Consider the following 21,620-nt stretch of genomic DNA (forward strand, 5'->3'; position numbering starts at 1 on the left):
ACACAGTTGTAATTTTGTGGTACTATTAAAAGTTTACCTTAATAGAGGATTGCTGATATGAATAAAGCAAAAAGCCAAAAACCTCTTTGTGGCAATCTCTGAAGAGGCACGTTTTGTGTCTAGGAGAAGTTGTCATGTCGGTCTGGACTGGATGGAGAAGTAAACTACAATGCTCATTAGAGATGTGTGAATCAAAATGTTATTGCTTACTTATTCTACTACTGGCTGTCTCTGATCAGTCCTGTATGGTCTGTAGAGTGATTCTTGTCATACATGATCTGTCAACTCCCACCATACTTTACCATTGTTCATGTAGTATTAGAAAGTCCAAAATTAAATAGCAGGGGCGCTGACCTGACCTTATCGTTTATCCCTGTATTGATCTTGATCCTGGTGCTGTACTTTATGTATTGAGCTTGGTTCTGGGGCTATGATTATATAATGTACTGTTCTAGTATTAACGATTATTATTGTGCTACAGCACTGGCATTTTACAATTATAATTTAATCACCCAGGTAAGAACCGTGTTTAACATTTGAGTCAGGAGGAGCCTGAAAGCAGCTCCTCCTCAAAAGTTTGACATTGGCCACCATCGTTCCGTGCAGACTGGTGAGATCAGAGTAAAAAAGTTTTGATTTTTTTCTCTTTGTCATCAGAAAAGAAATGTTCTGGTTTCTTTTATTTATTTATGGGTTTGTTTTTGTTTTTTTTTGGGGGGGGGGGCAGTTGTGGGGAGTGGGCATTATTTGCTGTTTGACTCAGGCAGGAGAAAAGCTAGGTGTACACCCACGAAGAAAGGTAAGGTTTTACTTTAAAAAAAAAAAGTAGTTGAGGCTAATCGTTTCTGCAGCCCGAGTTGTCTTGTCATCTTAGAACAGCTATTAGACTTTGTATTGTAGCACGGCTTTAAACTTTGCATAAACTAGATTACAGCTCTGAATGACACCATGCAGTTTGCTAATTTAAGTCTATCAGGCACTTTGTTTTTACCATTATATTTAACACATAAAATATTAAGCTTTATGCCAAAAGTAAGATCTTTGTGGATTGACTCTCTTAACGGCATATAAAACTGTAATTGCTTCAATGCTGAGATTATGTATCCTGCAGGGAATTGTACTTTACTTTGCTTTGATAACCCCTTAAGAGCTACTCTAGTGTTCTTCTTTCTTCTACAAACACAAATAAACGTTGCATTTGTATGAACATTGGCAAGTGTTTGCCTGTATTTTTGTTTTTAGTACATCCTACAACAGGGATTTCCTCTATGTACAACAATGCTTCGTGCAAAATTCCAATAAATATCTAGATCATCACTAAAAATCTAGATCTTGATTAACAAATCACGAACATTAAAAATGATGGAACAATCATGCAACACAGTTGCAGGTAAGATGAAAGCACCAACAGCCCTGATGGTGGACTGGTAGTAAATAAGGCAGCAGCTGGTACTGTTTTCATCTTACCTGTACTCATCGGTTGCTTTGCTACGAGTCCACCATCAGTCCACCGCCATTTTTTTCTTGGGATGAAAAGTCCAAATGTGAGAATTCAGATCAGCATAGAGAGACTTAAGCATGTGCAATATCTGTTTGATCTGAGAGGGTTACCTGTCAGAAAGATGAGGTTGCCAGCTCAAACCTCTCCTGCTAGAAGTGCAGCTAATGACTGCAGCCTGATTAGACAGCAGAGAACGAATGTTGGTTAATTCATATAGGCTGCCATATTGTAGTGAATTACAAAAGCGTATATTTGCCAGCAGGCTAGCAACCTATTTAATATCCAGTGAGATATCATTATTACACTTAGTCTGAGATAATCTCTTGTATTCTTTAAAATAGTTGCTGGTCTTTCATCTGAGGGAAATTTTTGTGTGACCCATTTAAGGTCCCTGCAAATGTAAATTTAAATTATTGAAGGATAGCCACCATCCATGTCTATCACTCTTTGTATGTAGGGGAGGAAAAGAAAAAAACAACTAATCTCAGTATGGGGAAAAAATCAACTAGAGTGCATATATCTACTAGGTAAAAAAAATCTATTGCGCATTTTCTCAACTTGAGCTTCTATGTTGATTCTCCCACTGAGGTAATTGTGTAATTTTTTGAGCAGCAGTCTGGCTATCAGTAGTCAGCCAAGCCACCACCTTAAAAAGGCATATTAGTCTCTAACGGTTTAAAGTGAGTGAATTTGGTCTACAACTTAGAAGTACTGGGAGCTTTTAAGTATAATGAAGCATGTTTTGCAGCCGCACTTGCAGAACAGCACACGATATTGAAAGCCTGCTGCTTGTTCTTATATTACAGAACCTTTTTTTGACTTATGGAAAGGAAATATGTCAGATTATTATGGTAAATATACTATTCTGCATACATTCTACAAGTACAAAAGAAGGATTATTATTATTATATATATATATATATATATATATATATATATATATATATATATATATATATATATATATATATATATATATCCATATCCAGCAGTTCACATTTTCACTACACAACACCACTTTCAGACAACAACCCAAAAATCTAATTTAGAGGGAAGATCTCTCGAAGTTTAGTGTAGTCGACAAATATATACTCACACAATATAATGCAACATCACAATCAAGTCCTTAAAGAGGCTATTTCATTAAAAAAAATTCAAACAGTTGGTGATCACCAAAAACAACAAACAAAGAAATAGAACCCCCTCTTCTCCTCCCAGTAAGCCGGCTACGGCACACTAAGCTCTCCAGGTCTGTGTTTGCAGCAGAAGTCAGGTAGCTACTGCAGTCAATTAGAGCGTCACCGTCTGTTCTCCTGGCATTAGTGTTCATATCCCAGGTGCCATGATGCTAGGAGTTCGGTAGGTACCCTACTTCCACTGCAAACATAGACCGGGAGAGCCATGGGAGCAGTTGTGCTGCTTACAGGGGGAAAAGGGAGGCGAGTATTGCCTCTTTTGGTTTTTTACTGTTTAATAATGAACAGTTTACATCCAGTATATAATACAGTATCATGCTATACTCTACAATTCCCGGCATCTAGGTAATACACTCTTTGTCAAAAAATAGTCAAGCACCTAGGAGGAGTTTTGCTGCCAACCTCGGCATGCAGTTACATCTCAGGCAAATATGCAAATGGTTACAGTTGTGGTGCGATTAGATGAATGGTCTTGCCACCTGATGCCCTAAAATTGGTTCCACCCTTGGCCTATAATAAGGCTCTAAGAGGCCACTCGTGTGCAGTGACCTCTTTTCCACTTGTGCAAAGCTTGTTGACCACTAGACGCCTCTACGATGCAATCAAAGAGACTTTGGCTACTTAACAGAGTTTAAGAGGGGAGAATTATTCCAATGCGAGAATCTGGATAGTCGTATCAATTAATTGCTCGCCACCTGGGCCGTTCTGACCACTTTTAGGAGGTGTTGGGATCAGTGGATATGTGAGGACACACAAGGCGACAGGGCTCTGAAAGCCCTCGACAGACCACCAGTTGAGAGGATCGTTCGACAAGTAGCTTCAAGTGTTTAATTGTCCGGCATCCATAATTACAAACCCCTCTGTCTTTCTGAATAATTTTTTTAGGCGCTTGGCTGAAGGATATTTGGTCTCACAGTGCCCAATACACGCCTTGCCTTTAGCACCAACCAACTATCGACTCCATTTTCAGAGAGGTCATGAACGATGAAACTGTGGAACCGGGTTGTCTTCAGCAGTGTCCATGGCCGTACTTAATCTAAGTTTAGTTTGGGCATTGACTATGGCCATGTTTGTGTTTGGAGACCTAGGGGAGCCTCAATCCTGCCTTTGCTGTGGAGCAGCACACTGCCCGCACTGCTGGTGTGATAGTCTGGGGGAGAGGGGTAGTTCATCACATACAATAGTCGGTCACCCCTAGTAGTGGTACGAGGGACAATGACAGCTCAGTGATAACTTCGACAACCTACATGTTTGCACAATTTAGAGGCTCGGTTACAGTAAATGTGGAATGATATGCTGCAGGAAACCATACAAAACCTATATGCCTCCATACCAGCCTGTATCACATCTTCTATCCAAGCTAGAGGCAGTTCAACAAGGTACTAGAGCCTCCATGCCCACCGTTTCACATCTTGTGTCCAAGCTAGAGGCGTTACAACAGGGTACTAGAGCCTCCATACCCGCCTGTATCACATCTTCTATCCAAGCTAGACGTGGTACAACAGGGTATTAGAGCCTCCATGCCCACCCATTTAGCATCTTGTATCCAAGCTAGAGGTGGTACAACAGGGTACTAGAGCCTCCATGCACACCCATTTCACATCTTGTATCCAAGCTACAGGCAGTACAACCGGTTACTAGAGCCTCCATGCCTGCCAGTATCACAACTTGTACCCAAGCTAGAGGCGGTATAACAGGGTACTAAAGCCCCCATGCCCACCCGTATCACATCTTTTATCCAAGCTAGAGCCGGTGCAACGGGGTACTAGAGCCTCCATGCCCGCCCATATCACATGTTGTATCCAAGCTAGAGGCAGTACAACAGGGTACTAGAGCCTCCATGCCCGTCCGTATCACATCTTGTATCCAAGCTAGAGGCGGTACAACAGGGTACTAGAGCCTCTATGCCTGCCTGTATCACATCTTGTATCCAAGATAGAGGCGGTACAACAGGATACCAGAGCCTCCCTTTATATGTTCAGTTTTTCATAATAAATTACCCTTTTGCTCTAATATTATAATCACTTACTTATATCAACGTTACAATCACACAGAGAGAGTTTCATTCCATTCCAATTCCTCTCAGGTGCTTCAGGTTTTTAAAAAAAACAAGGGTACACATACAGCTATGGTTAAGGCAGCATAAAACTAAAAACAAAAATACTACAAATCACATTCATATGGTATCAACCTATTTTTTTTTTAAGGGGACTAGTCACATCCTCACTGGCTCCCACGATCCGGCAGCGTACCTTTCTTACGTCATCATGTGCGCACTCTTTCATAAAGAGTCGGTTTTTGTGCCGACTTCAGAGAGGGACACCACTGGATCATAAGCGAATATAATACCTCATGCAACTACCTGTCCCTTAGTTGGTAGTGTTGTGGGGACGTGACAGGTTCCCTTTAAGGCATCTTCACACGCAGTGAACATTCTGCAGCATTTTACAGTACCAGCAGTGAGAAGAATTCGGTTTCAAGAAAAGAAATCGCCTTGTGGTGCGGATTTTAAATACATACTGTAGCATGTCAATTTATGCTGTGGATTTCCAGTGCTGATTTCACCTTGTCAGATGAGGGGATGACATCTACATCGAAATCCTCGTGCTGCATGTGGATTTTCCATTCTCAAAAATCCAGTACATGTGAATGTAGCCTTAAAGGGGTTGTCCCGCGAAACAAAGTTGGGGTATACACTTCTGTATGGCCATATTAATGCACTTTGTAATGTACATTGTGCATTAATTATGAGCCATACAGAAGTTATTCACTTACCTGCTCCGTTGCTGGCGTCCCCGTCTCCATGGTGCCGTCTAATCTTCAGCGTCTAATCGCCCGATTAGACGCGCTTGCGCAGTCCGGTCTTCTCCCTTCTGAATGGGGCCGCTCGTGCCAGAGAGCGGCTCCTCGTAGCTCCGCCCCGTCACGTGTGCCGATTCCAGCCAATCAGGAGGCTGGAATCGGCAATGGACCGCACAGAAGACCTGCGGTCCACCGAGGGTGAAGATCCCGGCGGCCATCTTCACAAGGTAAGTCAGAAGTTGCCGGAGCGCGGGGATTCGGGTAAGTACTGGACGGTTTGTTTTTTTTATGCCTGCATCGGGTTTGTCTCGCGCCGAACGGGGGGGGGGGGGGGGGGCTATTGAAAAAAAAGAAACCCGTTTCGGCGCGGGACAACCCCTTTAAGGTGACTCTACACCTGAACACCATTGCTTTTTTTCAGGAATGTTTGGGATTCCTAGAGCGAGAATCCCCCCAAATATTTACTATTCTCAGCATTATCTTTTTCATGTCAGTTCTACTATTCAAATCTGATACAAGTTATTTTATGCAAAGTGATTTATCTGCATCCACGACCAAATCAGCAAACCCTCTGAATGTATCAATTGATGGAGTGCAACAAAATCATCATCTCCAGCCAGGCTGTTGGCTTTCACAGTGTTTCAAAGAACTAGAAGCATCTTATATTTTCTAATGTAAGACTGAAAGTAAAATAACCTTTCTTGCCTTATCTTACAGCAGGATACTCAATATTACAAGACACAGCATGCAGCTAAATACAAAGGACCTAAACTATTCTGCTTCTCCGGGTAGATATATTTCCCCTGATATGGCATAAAGTTAACTATTAATACCTGTAAACATTCAAGTGAAGACTTCTGAGCTGCAATACCAGACACAGCCTGCTAGAGAGAGTGGCACTGTTTCTAGAAAAGTCAAATAAATTCTCATAATCCTCAATAAGCAATCCTCACCTGCACTTTTCCACAGAAATCCAGTTTTTAAGGCTGGGTTCACACGGGGTGGAATTGCCATGGAAGTTTCATGTAGACTTTCCGCATGGAAATTCCGCAAGCACTTTTAAACCTGAGACTAAGCAGCAAAGTGGATGAGATTTGCAAAAATCTTGTTCACACGCTGCCGACAGTCTGCTAAGGAGCAGGCATGGAAACTGAAATGCGGCGTGGAATTCAAATCCGTGTCATGTATATTAAAAGGTCCGCAAAACAAATCTGCATGCTTTAATTAAGCTGCAGACGCCCATGCATCCATATGGGCGGTTTGAACTGCGGATCATCCGTGCAGATTCCACAATTCAAACCCGCTGGTGGACATGAGCCCTAAAGCTCCTGAGACCTTATGGTCCTTGTTAAGAAATGGTTACCATGTAACTGCTAGAGCCAATCAGTGGTTGCAGTGATCACTTGCCATAATCCTAGCAGCACCAGTCAGATGATGGGGGGCTGTGATGTCAGGAGTACAGTAAGTGACCGCTGACGCCACCTATTGGCTACAGAGGTCATGTGGTAGCCATTTGTCAGGTTTCAGCAGCAAAAAACTTGGTATAAAAGTAGCAAGAATGACAGTGGCTGTTATATGCTGTAAATAATGTACCACACACATAATAGACTGTAGTCAATGGCATTCACGTGGGACTTACTATGGTATGACAGGGAGAACAGTCCATGCACCCTCGTTTTCAGCGACCTCATGAAGCAGCAGCACGTTGGGTACTTTCTGAAAAGTAAAAGGAAATTAAATATTACCATACAAGGCAGGTCAGCACTGAAGGGTCTATTACTTTAGTGTAACTCACTCCAATAGACACGGGGGCAGATTTACTATGGGACATAAGACAGTTTTCTGGCACAAATTGAGCCAGAAAACGGTTTTAGATGGTTCACACCACATTTATCATGTGTTTTAGACACTTGTTATGATTTATTCTACGAAGAGGCGTCGCTTCATGAAAAGCGCTTGGCCTTAATGCGACAATGGAGCAGAGTTATTAAAACAGACGGAAAGAAGAATGGTCTTTGTTGGCCATAGCAATCTGTCACTGAGCAGCTTTCATTTTTCAATAGCACAATGAGAAATGAAAGCCGAGCTGTGATTGGTTGCCTGGGGCAGCAAAGATAGTTTTTGTTTTAGACAGTTTTATAAATCTCCCCTAATTTTCCACCAAAAGCTGAGCCAAATGTTGGTGCAATTTTGGCATAAACTAAGCCAACTAATAGGTGGTATAAAGGATAGACTAGACAGTCCAAAGAGTGGACAGAATTATCATCCTGCAGAATCACAATAAGAAATCTGCTACATATTAAGACTAAATTGAGAAGGCTTATAGGGCAAACAAACATAAATCTAGATACAGATCTCCCCCCCATCCTAAACTGGTTTTCTTTAAAATCTCAATAGAGGGGTTTTGTTAGAGAACAATTGAGAGTTTTGTACTCTTTCCCCTTTGAAAAGTATAGGAGCACCCGGACATTCTGTATTGGCAGCTCCTATGTGAGATCCTGGGAAGGGGACTATCGGATATAAAATAATCACGTGGTCCTAAACAAAACCTCACCCAGGATATGTGGGAGTGAGTAATTTGTTTCTTCAGCACCGATGTCAGAGTAGTCAATAAGCAAGATTATTTCAAAGTCTATTAGAGCTATATTTGTAGATCAGACAACGGACAGACCAAAAATCAAATTTGTGGTTCACAGAAAAGAGGGGACCTCAGTGCAAATAAGTAACCATGTGAGACCTGCTGGTTTGCGCATGCCCAGTATAGATGAAGAGGGATTGTGCATTAACACAGGAGATCCCGTGTTGGTTCCGTAATCCCGCGCATGCGCAGTTGAGGAGCTGAGACGCTGCTTGGATCTATGACACACACAGTGACGGTGTATTAATTCAAGAGTTGCTATTGGAGTACAAGTTTCTGCACCTGACACCTATGCCTGACGACCCCGAAGAACACCTGGGAGTGGGAGGTTTTGTCTAATTGTTCTGTGATTAATGTGTGTCTTATGTAATGTACTTTAAGTAGCTTGATAAAAACCGCTATAGGTGGTCGAAGCGCCGCTTTTTATGTGGATACAATAAAGATACATCAATGTTGATGTAAAGAAAGTTTTACACCCTATGTGCTGCTTAATATTTTTTCTTTGCTATCCTTAGCATTAGTCATCAAAGGTAGATTGGCAGGAATTTGCTGTCGGGGGTCCTCGTTGATCAGCTATTCACTAAGCCAGTGCACTTATGCACTGAGCTGATTTCTGCAGGAAGCAGACAGCTCCCTTCCCACTGCAGTGGCCCCGCTTGGTAATGCAAGGCTCCCATTGAAATGAACAGGAACTAGCCTGGAATATCAAGACGAACCCCTGCAATGGGAACGCAGCTGTCCGCTTTCTGCATAATCAGCTCTGTGCACCAGCCTGGCAAACAGCTGATCGGCAGAGATCCCAGGCAACACACACCTACTCATCTAATAATGACAAATATAGTAGGACTATTGCCAACCATAGGCCTTTAGTAGTTTACAACTGGACAACCTGTTTAAGAAACAACTCATAAAAAGGTACAATAAAGACCCATAGAGTTCAAAGAAGGTAGCATCTTGGATCCTTTTAACACTTTTTAGTAGAAGTGGCTGCCCACAGTTCATGGTAGACCAATGCAGCGGCGCGTGATGGTGAATGACAGCTCATGGGAGAAAAATATATTACATATATTGACTACTCCCAGGGTTATGGGGTTCAACTCACAAAAGGTACACCTCCAGCTAATCCAAGAGTACTACTCTTCAGTATCTTCCCCGACCAAAAGCAGTTCGCACCCCCCCCCCCCACACACACACACACACTAAAATTGCTGTCAACTACTGTATGTTAAAGTTATTTACCAGCTATGTGATGCGTATAGATACATATGATGCAAATGTAGTTCCTCCTCTTACTGGTTGGACTAGTGTGTAATGCTTGGACATATTGGAGCTTGAGCAGGAAAATTAGATTGTAAGCTTCAAGGTTAATGATACATGCTTTACAAGAATGCCTTTCTATATCTTGTACCTCCTCATTTTCCCTTGATAGTGCACTCTTCATAGTGGCTTTCAGCAGCCTCCAACATCTTCAGAATATCACCCAGAAGAATCTTAATGTCATTGATTAATGCTCATCTAACGCATATATTTTTAGCAGAGTGGAACTAGACAGAGTTGAACTCCTGATTCTTGTCAAGTACATTTATTGTACTTCATTTACTGTTTTTGCAGGGAGTAATAACTGCCTCTTAAATGGACCAAGCCATTGCTCGATTACCTTCCTGCACAAAAACACATTAGAAGATGGTAGGCTTCACGGTCACTTTGATCTTAGCAGACTAGAACAAGGATATATTAGCAGGGAACAAAGCCTGCTTCTTGTAATACTGGACTACCTCCTAATTAGGCGCACGATTTGTTGGGCTATTACTAGAAAAAAACATGATATGGGAGGAGCTTTGCAAATGACATATAGGCTTTATTAATACATATATCATCAGTCACATACACAATTTCCTAACATGTGGCGTGGGTGCGACTGGGAGGGGTTAAACTACTTACCCTCGCTATCATGCACTCACTGTCCCACTCAGATCACAAATTGGGCATAAATCACACCCTTACAAAGTCCATACACCCCAGATACGTGCTGCAAGCACCTCGGGTAAGGGCCAAAAGTTCCGAATACACTAACACACTGCTCTTTAGTAGTCAGAGTGTGTTGAGACTATAGGTTCAGAACATTAAGCTTTGATACAAAAGATGCAGTACATCCAAAAAAGTTAAAAAAAGAAACAATAACATACTAAGGCCTCCTTCCCACGAACAGATTTACGCTGCGTAAATTCGCGGCAAAAATCCGCTGCGTTGCCCCCTGCTATTAGGTTCTATTAAACCTAATAGCTCAATGCTCACGATGCGGAATTCCACCGCGGAATTTCGCACCGTGAAATCTCCCGTCCTCACCCGCGGCATGCTCTATTTGCCACGGGTATACGCGCTGACGGCTTCCATTGCAGTCAATGGAAGCCGTCCGTTCACGCTATCTCCCGCTGTAACACAGCGGAAGATAGTGTGAAAACGCTTTCCCGCCTACCGCCGCCGCGTCACGTGACACGGCCGGCCGCGTCATGTGACGCGGTGGGCATGTCACATGACGCGACGTCGGTGGGCGGGGAAGCGTCTTCACGCTATCTTCCGCTGGTAAGTATGGGGTCTCTGGGGGGCGCCGTGACGGGCTTCACTGCGGAATATTCCGCTGCGGAGCCCGTCACGCTCGTGTGAAGCCGGCCAAATACAAACAAAACAGTTATAAAATAAAAAGGAAAAGACACAGAAGTCCCTGGACATATAGTTCCCAGGCTCAATGTTCACTGGCAAATTCGATTTGCAGAATCCGTACGGGAGATCCGCAAGTCAAGCCGCCCATAGAGATGCATGGGCGTCCGTAGGTGGATTAAAACATGCACATTCAATTTTCGGGGGAAGGGGGGGGGGGGGGGAAACATCGCAGCATGCTCCATTTTTGTATGGTTCCCGCACTGACAGCTTCCATTGAAGTCAATAGAAGTCATCCAATCCGCGACACACCGGACGTGCCGCGGATCCGCAGGAAAGCAGGTTATTTATAAAAGAACAAAAAACTTTACTGAGCATGTCCGACGGTGAGCCGCGAGGACCCCGCGCAGTGCAGCAGACCCGGATGTAGAGGGATCCGCGCAGACAACGCTGATGGGGGAATGCAGGTTAACAGGATTCACAAGCAGTGCTGGAATCCGCACGTGCCTGTGGACATGAGGCCTTAGTCTGCACTTCAGAGACTAGGCAGAACAGGGGGACGTCTCAAAATTGGTTGTCCTCTCAAAACGTGTACATTTTTATGGTCCAGCACAGATTTTCATATTTCGAATCCCCTACTCTGGTTTCAGAGCTACCCATTAGTTAATAAAGCAAATTTTTTGTTTAAGACGGTTTAAGACTGGAAATAAGGGGCGGATACAATGAATAACACTCGGAGCTCTCTCTTGCAATACAAGTTTTTGGCCAGTAAAACCAAGTGGCCAAAATACTGTATATACAAATACATACAACAATGATCAATTGAGAAATGTAATGATGGCATATAAGCCAACACTAAACCCAGAAAAGACAGTAAGGATCAGACTCAATGTGACTTCCTGGTGACAAAATTTGACCAGGGACCAATTCCTTCCTTTGTCTTGGTTCTACTTCCAATCCACTTGTTCCTAGGCCCCATCTGTGCTGTTCCATACAGCTGCGGTGCTCCTGCCACTAACTAATGCAGCATGCTATCTTCATATTGGCCAGTGTGGGTCATCTGAGTTGTGCTGGCCAATCAGAGCAGCGTATAGGGTCTTAGACTACTGATACATCACCAGGGTTCAATGTGCATGAGGGAGTCTAAGAACCACTTCAATCATCTTGGAACACAGCAGACCGGTGGCAGGAACAAGTGGATTGATGGCAGGGACAAAGGGACAACATGTAATTTCTCTTCCTATCTCTAGTCCTTGGACAGCACAGAGCTCATGTACACGTGTGTACTGGTCAAAGGAGAGGAGGTAGTATTTTACATGGGACGGCATGCTGGTTAGGGCAGAATAGAGGATAAGAGATGGTATTTATATGGGCCAGTATATTAGATCTTTTGAAAAGATGGGGACAGACAGAGGCGTAACTTCAAGCTCCTGGGCCCCAATGCAAAACCTGTGACAGGGCCCCCAACTATAATGCTTTATTCATAGTACTGGGCTCCCTATATGGAGAAGAGAGGCCTTATGGGCCCCCCAAGGCTCCTGGGCCCGGGTGTGACCGCATCTCCAGCATCCTCTATAATTACACCCCTGGGGACAGATGTTTTACATGGGTCTCGACGTTCAAAGGGTATGTTAAAGGGCTGCAGGTAGGGGGAGTTGATGTAAGGGAGAGAATGGTATTCTCATAGGATTGGATGATGGAGAAGTTAGTGAAGGGGGGCAGTATAACTAAGAAGAGGCATGGGGGTAGAAGTATATGAAGGGTCACAGGGTGTAAGCATAACTAATAGGGGCCTCAGAGGGGGCAGTATAAGTACAATGGCCCACAGAGGGACAATATTTACTATGGGGGAGTTATTGAGAGTAACACTAGGGGTAACATAAGCAGGATGGGAAGGAATGTGCAGAGAGGAGTCATGGCAGGCTTGGTCTAGATAGAGAAGCAAAAGAAGGATGGGTGTCACCAGAGAGGACGGCACCAATCAGAGAGGGCGACACCAGAGAGGACGGCACCAATCAGAGAGGACGGCACCAATCAGAGAGGACGGCACCAATCAGAGTGGACGGCACCAATCAGAGTGGACGGCACCAATCAGAGTGGACGGCACCAATCAGAGTGGACGGCACCAATCAGAGTGGACGGCACCAATCAGAGTGGACGGCACCAATCAGAGAGGACGGCACCAATCAGAGAGGACGGCACCAATCAGAGAGGACGGCACCAATCAGAGAGGACGGCACCAATCAGAGAGGACGGCACCTGTGATCACTAGAGGTAACTGCATTGTAATCACTATCGCTATGTAGAACTTGTATCCTGGCTCATAAGCTTTTAAACAGCCATGTGTAACCCTAAATAGTATAAATGAAAACATCAACTCATTCTGGAAAAAACAAACCCTCTGTCACACAGCTCTGGTTCTCAGAATATGGAAAATTAGGCGTTCTATAGTGCAAAAGTAAAAACATATACATATTTTGTATTGCTGCAATTGTACCAAAATGTATATGCATTTATAATTATGTGCCTTGTTTTAACCCTTCTTACCTGGGTTTGCCGGACCTTCACCTGATGGCAGATCCTGGTAAATGGACCTTTACAAAAAATTAGTTGAGTACCCCTGAACTAAACCATTAGCATATTCTGCATGTTGTCAAACCAGGTTTGCAATTTTTTTTTTTACTGTAAGAATATGCTATACCCAACTTCTGTTTTAATGTTCTGTATTTTAAAATTAAGGAACGTAGAAGCTTTCTCTGTTACAGATTAACACATAGCAAACAATTAAGACTCAAGCTCAATACACACAACTATGGGCACTTCATAATAAGAGATGAGCGAACGTACTCGCTTAGGGCGATTTCGCAATCGAGCACTGCTTTTTTCGAATAACTGACTACTCGGGCGAAAAGATTCGGGGGGCGGCGTGGTGAAGCGGGGGGTAGCAGTGGGGAACAGGGGGGAGCTCTCTTTCTTTCTCTCCCCCACTCCCTCTGCAAACCCCTGCTCACCACCGCCCCCCCCCCCCCGAATCTTTTCGCCCTAGTAGTCAGTTACTCGAAAAAAGTGGTGCTCGATTGCGAAATCGCCCTAAACAAGTACTTTCGCTCATCTCTATTCATAATTCAAGAAACAGAACTATACGTGATCTTCCCAGCATATTTGTAACTCGAGTCAGGTCGTCTTATTACACATGGCAATGTGAAATTCTCCAAGACTGTAAATATCACTGCAAGCACCTAATTTATTAAAACATGCTGCCTTTAGATATGGGCAAAGGAACAAAAAGAAAATGATGATGCAACAAAAGTATGTCTGTTTATGTAAACCATATTTTAAAGGTTAATGTCACATATATCAAAGAAGACAAAATCATGAAATAAAACATAATCCAGTTGGCAGCGTAGAAAAACATGTGAAGTCGGATGGTCTGAAGTAGGAGTAGAACCGCCATAGATTTCAACATCTTGGCTGAACAGTTTGTGAAATGAACACTCTAGTCTCCATAGACAGACTTGGTCTATGATAGAGGTCTAAATACGAATACAAGGCAAATCCTATAGTACAGGGTGATTATTAAAAAAAGAATGATGCAAGAGTAAAGTTGATTTCTTCATACATAAATTGGCCTAAAACAGCCAGAATGACATGAAAAGATAGAAGAACGTCAACCTTACAGATGTTCCATGTTGGTGGTCCAGTTCTGCCAGACAAATCCCGGCATATCTTTCGTTATCCATTCCACTGCAGCGGAGATGCGTTATTTTAGGTCGTCTGAGTTCTGTGACCTTAAAGATCTGTAAGGTGTATTAAAGACTGGAAGCGTGCTTCTATCTTTTCGTGTCTTTCTGGCTGCTGTAGGCCAGTTCATGCATGAATAAGTCAGCCTTACTTCAGCATCATTCTTTTTGAATAACCCTATAGACAGTCTTAGCCAAAGTAGAATGCTTCCTTTGAAAAAAATATTACACTTCCAAAACTTTTGTAACTGGAACTAATGAACTTTCCAACAAAATTACTGTACTTAGAAAAGTATATTACATTAAACCAACATGGGAGATAAAAGACAAAAATTTATGACCTTTGCTTAATTGCCACAACAGAAATGTTTTACAATACATTGAAACAGAGTTTTAACCCAGTGGACAGATACGAAGAATAAGCTTATGTGAAATACCATAGTTTCCAATTCTCTCTTGTGCAAGACAAATTAAAGCTGCTGCTCCATTCAACTGTATGGGACTGCCGAAGATGGGTGATAAATGTAAATTCTGGGAATACCCCCTAGATTTAAACCACGTTTAATCACCAAACATAAAGATAAAAAAGTTAACAATATTCAACATTAAAACTAAAATGCAGGAAGTGCTGTTTTCAATATCCTTTTATAGTATATTGAAAGAGCGCCTTTTGCATTTTATTTTTAATGTTCGATATCATTAGACTTTATTTTAGGTCTTTCTTTTTTATGGGCAATTATGATTAGATAGAGTTGGGAACACTGCTAAACTGTAATAGGACTGAAAGAAATTTATTGGCACAAGTAGATAAAATATTGAATTAAAGGGGTTGTCCCGCGACAGCAAGTGGGTCTATACACTTCTGTATGGCCATATTAATGCACTTTGTAATGTACATTGTGCATTAATTATGAGCCATACAGAAGTTATAAGAAGTTTTTCACTTACCTGCTCCGTTGCTAGCGTCCTCGTTTCCATGGAGCCGACTAATTTTCGCCGTCTAATGGCCAAATTAGCCGCGCTTGCGCAGTCCCGGTCTTCTTTTTTCAATGGGGCTGCTCGTGCTGGATGCCGGCGGCTCCGTGTAGCTCCGCCCCGTGCCGATTCCAGCCAATCAGGAGGCTGGAATCGGCAATGGACCGCACAGAAGCCCTGCGGTCCACCGAGGGAGAAGATCCCCGCGGCCATCTTCATCAGGTAAGTAAGTAGTCACCGGAGCGCGGGGATTCAGGTAAGCGCTCTCCGGTGTTCTTTTTTAACCCCTGCATCGGGGTTGTCTCGCGCCGAACGAGGGGGGGGGTTGAAAAAAAAAAAAAAAACCGTTTCGGCGCGGGACAACCCCTTTAACTAATGTGATCAACTGGAATAATATAGCCATGTCCCACACACAAGAAATCTTTTTACCCTGCTTATGTATTATGCAGTTATGCCCCATCTACACAGGACAAGCTGTTGGGCAAACGTTGACCGGTAGTTCGTCCAAGTAAAGCTCGAGTATCCCTGGCATTGCTCAAAGCACTTCCAGCATGAAGGAGGAGCGAGCCAGGGGAGTTCTCCCACCGCCCGCCTCCATTCACAGTAAGCAATCATTCAGAAGTGACCGTTTTACACTGAACGGCCTGTTGTTCAGTTTTCTGCATACAGAAAATAAACAACTCTCGTTCTGAATGGTAATTGTCCTGTATAAATGGGCCTATTAGTACCTAATTTCTCTTAGTGAGAACAGTCTATTGTATTCATGCTCCCAGATTGTATCCTTGTAAAGGGACAGCGACTTCTAGTTTATTTAGCAAGTAATGCCTGGTGTATAGAGATGAGCGAGCACACTCGCTAAGGCAAACTACTCGAGTAGTGCCTTATGCGAGTACCTACCCGCTCGTCTCAAAAGATTCGGGTGCCAGTGGGGGAGAGATCTCTCTCTCACTCTCTCCACCCTGCTCACTCCCGTGACTCACCGCTCTCCCCTGCCAGCACCCGAATCTTTTGAGACAAGCGGGCAGGTACTCGCATAAGGCAATACTCGCTCGAGTAGTTTGCCTTAGCGAGTACACTCGCTCATCTCTACTGGTGTACCCAGAATACACTTGTCCTATAGATTAAATAGATCAAGACCACAAAGACCGCAAGAGGTCGAAGCGTCACCTGTATTGGGAATGGAGGAATAAAGAGAGAATATTTTTGCACCACTTATCTTGCCACATTCTTTATTTACTATTGAGCATAATGGATCTGACGGACCTAACCTACTGAAGGTTATAGCATGGAACGCACATGCTCAGCTCCACACGATGCCTTTGCTAGTAGTAACAGATACATAAAATAGCCAGTGAGTTATAGACTATTCCTGGCAAAGTTTAATGAGCCAAGTACACTTCATGAAAACTTTTTCCTTCTCAAATAAAAGAGTAACTATTATTACAAATTGCAAGACATGGCGTGCGGTAATAAGGTCTATAAGAGGTTTAAAATCCAAGCCCAGGCTCTGTAAATCCATAAAGAGAACATTAGCTTACCTGATAACACATCTCATTTGAAGGTGTTTATGTAAGGTCACTCTGACCTCTCATACTGCTCATGGCCATTTAATTTCTCACCACCATTTGTGTTGTGGAGGGGAAAAAAACATGTGTTGCCTGGAAAGGCAGAAAAGTTGCAAATGGACAAAAAAAAAACATAAAGAGAAAACCCGCAAAACCAATATATTTCTTTCCTCTGGTAAGAGGAGTTCTTAAATTATATGCAGATTTCCTTATTAAAGCTAATCATCGTTTCTCAGCTCCTCCTACACAATCAGGGTAATAAAGAACATAATTGTGGTATATCAACCTTGTCTTAACAGAGGTAATACGAAATAAGCTTACCTTTATATACTACTTCTAACATTACTACAAGCAACGTGCCTTCCCCTGACCTCAATATACTGCCAAAATAGCCAAAGCTAAAGCCAAGCCCAGTCAGTCTCGGTCTTCTCTGCTCAAGAAATCACTGTTACAGGAGTCACTGGCAGCATAGTTCACATTGCCTCCAAGCATCACGAATTTAGTAAATTATTGAGTTTCTGAAGATAAAGTATAGTTTTCATTGCAACCATATTGAGTGCAGCCAGGCGAATTGGAAATGGCAACAAGACTGCAAAGTCTTGTTGCCATTTGCGAAGTCTTGGACATGTTGGAGACTATTTTGGTCGCCATCTAGAGCCCAGTTATTTATAAAAAAAATGTATCAATCATCAGTGATATAAATTCGGTTTGTAACATTTATTTTATGATAATGTAGTGAAAATGTGTGTGGGGGAAATGCAAATGCACTATATTTCCCAAGATAAATAGATCTCCATAGGAAAAATTATTCATAATGCGAATAACATTTTTGTTTTGTTCATGCCCCATTCCCAACCAGCTTTATGAAAGAAAAAATGCAATGCTTGTTGTATCGTGAGGATAGCTTTATATCTATGACAGCGTGTAATTGCCTCAGGACATACCAACAATTCCAGAAATTATTACTGATGCAAATTAAAACTAGCTAACACACACCACCTGTCACCTCTACAGAGAATGCACTGAGAATTTGTCTTGTCCTACCAGGGTGGATCTGCCTACTAATTAATAAGTGACAAAAAATGTCACTTACTAATTAACCTTGAGGACCACTGCATTACTCTTAATTAGGGTAACATGACTCTGGGTGTTATCAGCATGCCTCACCTGTTAATATGGTTAGTATATTCAATCACGTCTGCATTTAAAAAAAAAAATGTCACGCAATTAAAGCCCCATTTACACAGGACGAATGTCAGGCAAACTATGCCCGACACTTGTCCCTGCGTGTACTCGCTCCTGAGCTGTTGCACAGGAGCAAGTATCGTTGGCTCGCACTGGGGCAGCTGGAGAGTTCACTCCTTGCTCTCCCCCGCCCCTCTCCATTCACTTTAACAGCGGCCATTTAGTACAGAATGGCTGCTGTTTACACTGAACGATCATCGTTCAGCTCATCTTTCATAGTTTATGTAGCCTAAATCTCCTCCAGACACCCCGCCCCCCTGCTCGCCGCTCTGTCAGAGAGCCAGCAATACTCGCCCCTGTGCAGCAACACAGGAGCGAGTATGTGCAGGGACGAGTGTCGGGCACCATTTGCCAGACATTCATCCCCTGTAAATGGGCCTTAACTCGTCTGCACTTTTGTGAAAATGATATGCAAATAGAACAGTTACTATTTAAGGCCTCATGACCACGGCCATGACGGACGCCACCAGTGGAATATCGCAGCGGAGTCTGCCACGGCGCCCCCCAAACACCCAATACTCACTACTCTGGATCCGCTGTACACGTCTCGCCTGGCAGGCTGGCGTGCAATCGCAGTACAGCACGTCCTGCCTGCCAGGCCAGGATGATGCGGAGAGCAGCGATGCAAATTCATGCGACATTTCCGCTGTGCTACAGCGGAAGTATCGCGTGATGGCTGGCGTCCATTGACCACAAGAGAAGCGGCCGCGCGTATTCCCGCAGCAAATAGAGCGTGCCGCAGTTTCTTTCACACTCCGGAATTCCGGGGTGGGAGGCTCAGTAACAGCAAATGTGGACCGATCTGCTGTAGGAAATCATACAGAACCTATATGCCTCCATGCCCACCCGTATCACATCTTGCATCCAAGCTAGAGGTAGTAGAACAGGGTACTAGAGCCTCCATGCCCACCTATATCACATCTTGTATCCAAGCTAGAGATGGTACAACAGGGTACTAGAGCCTCCATGCCCACCTATATCACATCTTGTATCCAAGCTAGAGGTGGTACAACAGGGTACTAGAGCCTCCATGCCTGCCCGTATCACATCTTGTATCCAAGCTAGAGGTGGTACAACAGGGTACTAGAGCCTCATTTCAAGTGTTTCACCTTCCACAATAAATTATCCTTTAATTCTAATATTGTAACCATTTACTTATATCAACATTACAATCACATAGAAAGTTTCATTTGTTTCCAGCAATTCCTTCCAGGTGCTTGACTTTTTTTTGACACTGAGTGTATGCTCTATAGCAGCCTCATGAGCTATAGATACAATAAACAGGAGGGGACTCCGACATCTATGTGAGAGCATTTAGAGCATGCTTTGTTACCTATGCAGAGGTCCATTGTGGATAGTCGTTCCTGTGTTATCTATATGTAGGTGTTATGGCCCATTTACATGCAACGATTATCACCCAAAATTCATTCAAACAAATGAATTAGAGAGAGATAGTCATGCAGTATAAATGCTAAAAAAATAAACAACTAAAAGAACGCTCACTGTTACTTCGCAAGTCGTTAATGCTGACTTTCAGTCAACATAAAAATTATCACTGCATCTCGTTCCGTGTAAATGCTCCCCGCTCAGTGCTTCACATAGAAGGTGAAGCGCTGAGTGAGAAGCCTGCGATCCAGCTGCAAAGTCTGTCTGTCTAAATGCTCTGCACGAGCGCCAACGACCTTAGCAACAAGGTCAGCGCTCATGCAGTTGTTTAGCCAACTGTTGTTCTATGCAGAAGAGCCATTGCTTTTCATTGTAATCCTGCTTGTGATGATAATGGGCTGACTGCTGAAAAGAACAGGAAATGTCAAACTATTATTAGACATAATGGTCAGTGTAAAAACTACAGAATTTTAAGATTTTTTTTTTTTAATATAGATTGCAACATTAAAACTAAAAAAAAGCAAAAAAAAAAAAAACAAACACCAAAAATTCTAAAAAAAATAAATGAAGATAAAAACTTGCTTTATACAATAAATAATTTGGTGATGACAAATCATCATTAACCACTTCTGGACTTCCCATAGACTATAGAAAATCTTTTAAAAGGTCCTGCAAAGAAAGCCCATAGAGCCGTCACACTATCTAATGACAGTTGAGATTACAGGGCTTAAGGCCCTTTTACACAGGCCAAAAGTCGTTTAAAGAACTGCACGAGTACTGACGTCACTGCTCGTGCTTCACCTTCTATGAGCGGGGAGCATTAACACATAACCAGAAGCCAGCGATCCAGCAATAGTTTTTAGGCTAACTGAAAATCAGCGATCATGACAAGTGAAAGAATAGGGAGAGATATTGTTACGTGTAAATGGGCCATATAGCCTGGATACGTGGTTAAAAAAAAATTGTAAACAAAATCTTTAAAATTACATAAAAATTCTAATGTTTTAATATCCATGTTTAAAGAATAGCTGAAAAACTAGACAAGCAGTTATGCAAGTACTAAATAAAGTAAAGAATAAGTGATGCAGCGAGTCGTAATTCAGCAATTTGATGTCTTATTCACAAATTAACTCTGCAGCCATCAATTATACCCAGGGAAGCTAAACTGAAAAGCGGCCGCATAGACTGATGGCGCAAATGTACTGTGAGACGACCAGCGAGCTCAATCTAATAGTAATGTCATTCCCTCATTAACACAGCAACAGAAAGAACAGAAGGGATTGTTTGCATTGCATCCCATCAATCAAGTGGAAGGAGAAAAGCTCATCTATTTAAACATTTCCAAGCACAAAACATATCTATGATTCACCAAAGAACTGGTGGAAAGATGAACCTGTTAAGAAAATTGTAGATCAATGTATCAGTTAATTATTCTATATTGCATTGTAGACTAGGAATATATAGCAGTGAAGGGGTTAAACGAAACTCTTCTATAGGCCTGCATGTCTTCTGAGGAAGATAGATTAGAAGATAAGACAGTCTATTAAATCACTCATGTATGTTTATAGTATAACATACACAGGGAGAAGTGACTAGACTGTATGGCACCTTCCCAGGCCTTCCTTCTCCCTGAATTTATGACGGTCTTATTGTATGTAATAGATACACTTAAGGAGGTGTAACTTATGTTAATCACTTATATTTTAAGCCTATCATATATCCTTATTCACCTTGGAGGTATAAACTTTTGCTGTGATGTCATTTATAATATATAATCTTTGACCACCTTAAAATTAAAGCAGAAATCACTTGATACTACTGGTATTAATTTGTATTTCTCCTGGGTCCAGAATACTACACGGAATCTGATAGTCTTCTTCTTGGTAAACAAATTCTCTCTACATTTTTGGTCCT

At 42.6% G+C, this 21,620-nt stretch overlaps 1 protein-coding gene across 1 annotated transcript in view; it reads right to left on the bottom strand.

The window, feature by feature from the left end:
• Positions 1–21,620, bottom strand: part of B3GLCT (beta 3-glucosyltransferase) — a 393,556-nt gene that overhangs the window by 165,686 nt on the left and 206,250 nt on the right. Inside the window, exon 5 of the mRNA XM_066583040.1 lies at positions 7,139–7,215. Within this exon, the coding sequence (XP_066439137.1) occupies positions 7,139–7,215 (77 nt within the window). The remainder of the gene's footprint in view (positions 1–7,138; positions 7,216–21,620) is intronic.

The sequence above is a fragment of the Eleutherodactylus coqui genome, chromosome 1 (assembly GCF_035609145.1).
Source record: "Eleutherodactylus coqui strain aEleCoq1 chromosome 1, aEleCoq1.hap1, whole genome shotgun sequence".
In the NCBI taxonomy this organism is placed as follows: Eukaryota; Metazoa; Chordata; class Amphibia; order Anura; family Eleutherodactylidae; genus Eleutherodactylus; species Eleutherodactylus coqui.